Source organism: Triturus cristatus, chromosome 12, assembly GCF_964204655.1.
Source record: "Triturus cristatus chromosome 12, aTriCri1.1, whole genome shotgun sequence".
NCBI lineage: Eukaryota > Metazoa > Chordata > Amphibia > Caudata > Salamandridae > Triturus > Triturus cristatus.
In genome coordinates, this window is record NC_140595.1 from 704859215 (window position 1) to 704864840 (window position 5626).

Genomic DNA, 5626 nt, shown 5'->3' on the forward strand with positions numbered 1-5626 from the left:
CTACTCACCCACGCCTACAAAGCTCTCTACAACACATGTCCAGCTTACCTCAACCACCGACTCAACTGCAACAAACCCACCAGAAGCCTTCGATCTGTGCCCTAGTAAAGAGCACCAATCCCTCACATCAAGAAGGAGAATGCTCCTTCTCATATCTGGCAGCCAGGATCTGAAATGACCACCTGAAACACCTCAGAACCTAAATTGCCCTCATGTAGTTCTGAAGGAATCTCAAGACATGGCTCTTCCAGACGAAACAAACATGATTTCCTCTGCCCTCCTCAGGCCCTTTCCTCTCAGGACCAAATACCCTTATGTGTGATTAGCCGCGCTCTACAAATTCACAAAATATAACATTTGCTATGTGCTATTTTTTACAGGGTTCAAACATTGTGAGTTCATCATGTATAATGCTGTAAACATTAAAACCTTTCAGTTAATGTGTTAAAAACATGTTGCACAATGAACCCTCACAATCACCTGTTGTGGTGGTCTGGATCTTTCGTAGCACTGCCTGCTACACACAATAGTGGGCCTGGTAACTACTATTCTAACTCCAGTCCTACAATATCATGGGAAACAGCTACTTCCCCCAAATATTCCAGGAGACTTATTTACTATTCCAACTCCAGTCCTCGAATATTGTGGGGAAAGTTATACATTCCTGAAGTATTTTCTGAATCGTTGAAGATTAGTAATTTTGAATGGCAGAAAATGCTGCCCTGAGGGCACTGCTCTGGGAAAAATTAGGAAAAGCATTAGGGGTCCGCTGGGTGTGCAGAGAGGGAGAAGAGCAACCCTACAAGAGGGACAGAAAGAGTGTACCTTTCTAATGCTCAGCAATGGTAAGAGCAGCCCATTGGGAAGAGGGAAGAACTCCAATATAAAAAATACATTATGTTAAAACTCAAAATACAAAAAAAAAAATAAGAAGGGATTAATTTTCCCCATCACTGATTCAGGCTTCAACTGCTGACAAATGTGACCATTCAAGAATTGGCCTAAGCCCCTTTCCCTATAGTATGTTGTCTGGTACGTTGTATAATGTGTGTGGTGCCAAGTGTAGTGACGGCATCAGGGCTTTCCAAGACAGTTAAAGCTGCCAGTAGCCACAATCTAAAAAGGCTGTGTTACATCCTGCTGGAATTACATTAAGTGCTGGCATTAAACGGTTGTTAGCTAGAAAAATAAAGCAACTAAGATTGATAAAGTCAATGACATTAAAGTGTGTAGCGGTTGATAATCTAGTTGCAAAGAAACAAAAACATAATTGTTTTAGTGCGACATGCAAATAGGCAAATAATTGATTAGAAAACATACATAATAGAAGCACAATTTTTCTGTCTTTCTCCACGTACCATGGCATTGAGTGTTTCGGCCTGGACTTTCATGTAACAATTAGTGCATTCTGGGAGTTGTAGTCCACCTTTACTACAGTCGAACAATGCATCTGAACACAATGGGGCAGATTTACAAGCCCCTTGCGTCACTTTTGCACCGTTGTTGCGTCACTTTTACAACGTGACGCATCTAGGAAGATGCGTTACGTTGTGAAGCCCTGCGCCACATTAAACCTGCGTCAGGTTTAATGTGTGCAGGGTGGGCGTTCTGTCGCATGAAGCCCCGTAAAAGTGACGCAGTGAAATCTACAAGATTTCAGTGAGTCACTTTTAAGTCCATGCTCAAAACTCTGCGCCTGCTTGAAGCATGCGTAAGGAGTGACGCAGCATGTTAGGCATAGGGCGCCCCTAAGCATTGCTGGAGTTGCGTTGTGCTTGCAACATGACTCCAGCAATGTGTGACTTTTCCGTCAACAGATGCGTCAGAATTTCTGACGCATCTGTCAATCCTTGCGCCATGGTGCTCCGTATTGTAAATACGGCGCATCCATGGTGACACAAGGGTTTTGAATATTGGATCAGGGAAAGTGACGCATCTCTATAGATGCGTCACTTTCTTGTAAATCTGCCCCAATGATTTTTAAAGGGGATGTCCATGACTGGATAAAGTGTTTGATATAGATGAAGCAACCTGGAAAACTAGGTATGTCATCTGTTAACACTAAAGACATGAAGGGACTGAATTTCAAAGCTACATGTGTATCATTGTGGCACAGAGACCAAATGTTGGGTGGGTTTGCAGACCGCACATTGTTGACAACACGCATTTCATGCAAACATGGTGATTATTGAAAGGACAGAGACTGTAATTTTACAACCCCCAGTAAAAGTTAATTCTCAAAGGATATTGGCAGCTATCTTTCTCTTCCTTAAATTTGATAAAGTAATTGAATAAATAAGTGAATATGAAATCTGCATCTTTCATTTTGCCATTTATCCCCGCATTCCTATTGTAGCCTCCCCTGCTCTAATACCTCCTACCCTCTCGAGAGCCCTACTTTCGAATTTTCCTTCCGTCCTAACCTTCCAAGTGGGTGTCAAGGTTGGCCAAACACTACTTTTCCATTTTGTGAAAATGATTTCATTCACTTGGCTGTTTTGTCACTCCCTCTCTAGATAACCCCTACTGATCTACTGTCATAGATAGAATTCCGAGGTTACAATGCAAGTCATTACCCCCCATTGCTTACTCCACAAAATCTTTTAAAATGTAGGGCTTAACACCACACACCATTACAACGCATTTCCCATTACAATGCCTCGGTGGAGTTAGAATAAGGAATTGCGTTGTAATGGACAATGCGTTGTAATGGATTGCATTGTAAAACCCTGTGTTGTAAAAGATTTTGCGGAGTAAAAAATACGGGGCAATGGCACACGTTGTAAATGCTTGCGGGGTAAAGTGTCATATCCTTCCAAGCATCCTTAGAGTGGTATGAATGAAACCCTTTAGAAACAACCAATATAGCACATTTATTTGGTGGGTGACGCCATGTGCTCTTCTCTGTGCATGGATGTCTGGAGGTATGTTACTCTGTTTGGATATGTGCACGTGTTCATCATCCTTGTCAAGAACTGTTATTGTGCACTCTCCCTTAAGCAATGCACTTGTCAATATGGTGAAAGAGGCGTGATCTAATTTCTGTTGGTGCTTCAGTTACATTGAAATGAACCTAGTCTTTTTTCTTATTGATCTCACTTCCATAATAGGTACAGACCCTAAATGACACGTTCTCCATCAATGGTCTACATCAGTGCACATTTCCGCATGGTTATAAGAAAGCAGGACACGTTTCACGAGAGCGTCTCTAATCTGCAAAGTTTGTTTATTAAAGATTTAAAATGAAAAGCAAATGAACATTAGTGTGCACACATTTGCAATCACAATACTTTGGCTTGTGTTTTTTGGGTGAAATGGTGACTAGTCAGCATCAATTTAATTATTAGCTTTCTGCGAGTTAGTGTTGTCTAAACCTTGTTGAGCAGCTATGTGGAAATTGTTGGCTTTTTCATCTTTTGGTTCCTCCAAGGCAGATGTTTGGCAGATGTCAGATGCCTATCACTTCTCATTTGTAACTAAAATGCCTTGCTTTCTCTGTTGCATCATCACTTTGCTTAATTTACTCTTGCTGGGCTTGACCTATTGCAACGACAGTCTACTGGAGCCCTTTGACCTCCTGTTGAATCGACCCGGACCAAGGTCACGTGATGCTGATACCTGACTGGTCAGATAATGGGTCAGTGTGGGGTGCGGGCTGGTTGTTTGGCTGTGGGAGGGGGCGTGGGATGTTCATGCTGACTGGATGCTTGGATTGTGGAGCACGGGAAATACAATTTACTGAATAGTTATTTGGCTGTGGGTGGAAGCGCAGGATGTTCCTGTTGGTTGGTTAGTTCGTTGGTTAGTTGCAGTCAGTTGGTCACGCTGTTCTCAATCACTTTGGGGTTCTGGTAGTTGTACTTGAGGGGCAGGGATTCGTTTCTACTTTCTATCTCGGCTGATATCTTGGACAGGCGTTTCTGGAAGGCCTTGATGCACCGTCTGGGTTCTTCCTCCGTAAAATACTCATCCAGGAATGTGCCTAAAGGCCTCTTAAAAAACACAATGAATGAACAAGTTACTATCTCATAAATTAAGAGAGTAGATTAGGCATCAACAAAGAAAAGCAAGGCACATCTGTGAATGCTTTCTACCTGTACAGGTGACTTTAGAGGGGCCTGAGCATGGAATTGGTATTATTTCCACTAAACGTAACTCACAGAGGATGTTGTTTTCCCATTCCAAGTTGACACTACTGGTCTAATTACTGAGATCAAATTGGCATGGAAAGCATTACACTATCATTTCTACTGGTCGTGAGGTCCCTGAATGCACGATGTGAAGGACTAAGTAGGCATAATCTCAACTCTGGCACACCCTTACTCAGAGAGGTGAGCTCTGATAGCCTGAGGGACCCTTACTCAGAGAGGTGAGCCCTGATAGCCTGAGGGACCCTTCTTCAGAGAGGCTAGCCCTGATAGCTTGAGGGACCCTTACTCAGAGAGGTGAGCCCTGATAGCTTGAGGGACCCTCACTCAGAGAGGTGAGCCCTGATAGCCTGAGGGACCCTCACTCAGAGAGGCGAGCCCTGATAGCTTGGGGGACCCTTACTCAGAGAGGTGAGCCCTGATAGCCTGAGGGACCCTTACTCAGAGAGGTGAGCCCTGATAGCTTGAGGGACCCTTACTCAGAGAGGTGAGCCCTGATAGCTTGAGGGACCCTCACTCAGAGAGACGAGCCCTGATAGCCTGAGGGACCCTCACTCAGAGAGGCGAGCCCTGATAGCTTGAGGGACCCTTACTCAGAGAGGTGAGCCCTGTTAGCCTGAGGGACCCTTACTCAGAGAGCTGAGCCCTGATAGCTTGGGGGACCCTTACTCAGAGAGGTGATCCCTGATAGCCTGAGGGACCCTTACTCAGAGAGGTGATCCCTTATAGCCTGAGGGACCCTTACTCAGAGAGGTGAGCCCTGATAGCTTGAGGGACCCTTACTCAGAGAGGTGAGCCCTGATAGCTTGAGGGACAATTGCTCAGAGAGGTGAGCCCTGATAGCCTGAGGGACAATTACTCAGAGATGTGAGCCCTGATTGCCTGAGGGACACTTACTCAGAGGTGTGAGCCCTGATAGCCTGAGGGACCCTTACTCAGAGAGGTGAGCCCCGATAGCCTGAGGGACCCTTACTCAGAGAGGTGAGCCCTGATAGCCTAAGGGACCCTCACTCAGAGAGGTGAGCCCTGAAAGCCTGAGGTTTGAAGATGACAAAGAAAGAGTGAAACACTGGTCACTTGCAGCATCCCCTTTACTTTTTTCCTCACAGATGACTCAAGCACTATCAAATCGTTTGAACACGTCCCCACCTTTTATAGAGTTCTGCAAGTAAACCTTTTTAGATTTATAGAAGGTGGCAACGAAGGGTTGTCTTGACAGATCAGATTGCATGCTCCCATTCACAGCCTGAACCCACTATATTTCCGGCAGACCTTACCCCACAGTACTGAATATGGACAACAAGCTGGATAAGCCCTTGAAGGTCAGGCTGAACAGAGGGTGTGTATCTAAATTAAAAGTGTGCACATAAACTAATTACAAGAGTTACTCCAAGTCGGGTTATTTGTTTGAATATTTACATCCAGCTCATTTCATTCACAATTTCTGAGACTATGGAGCTCACTACGATGGCGGACGG

General features: G+C 44.5%; 1 protein-coding gene across 1 annotated transcript in view; it reads right to left on the reverse strand.

Moving 5' to 3' along the window:
- Positions 1 to 3207: 3207 nt before the first annotated feature.
- Positions 3208 to 5626, reverse strand: part of LOC146780158 (hydroperoxide isomerase ALOXE3-like) — a 512047-nt gene continuing 509628 nt past the window's right edge. Inside the window, exon 14 of the mRNA XM_085638403.1 lies at positions 3208 to 3992. Coding sequence (XP_085494529.1) covers positions 3813 to 3992 — 180 coding nt within the window. The 3' untranslated portion in view covers positions 3208 to 3812. The remainder of the gene's footprint in view (positions 3993 to 5626) is intronic.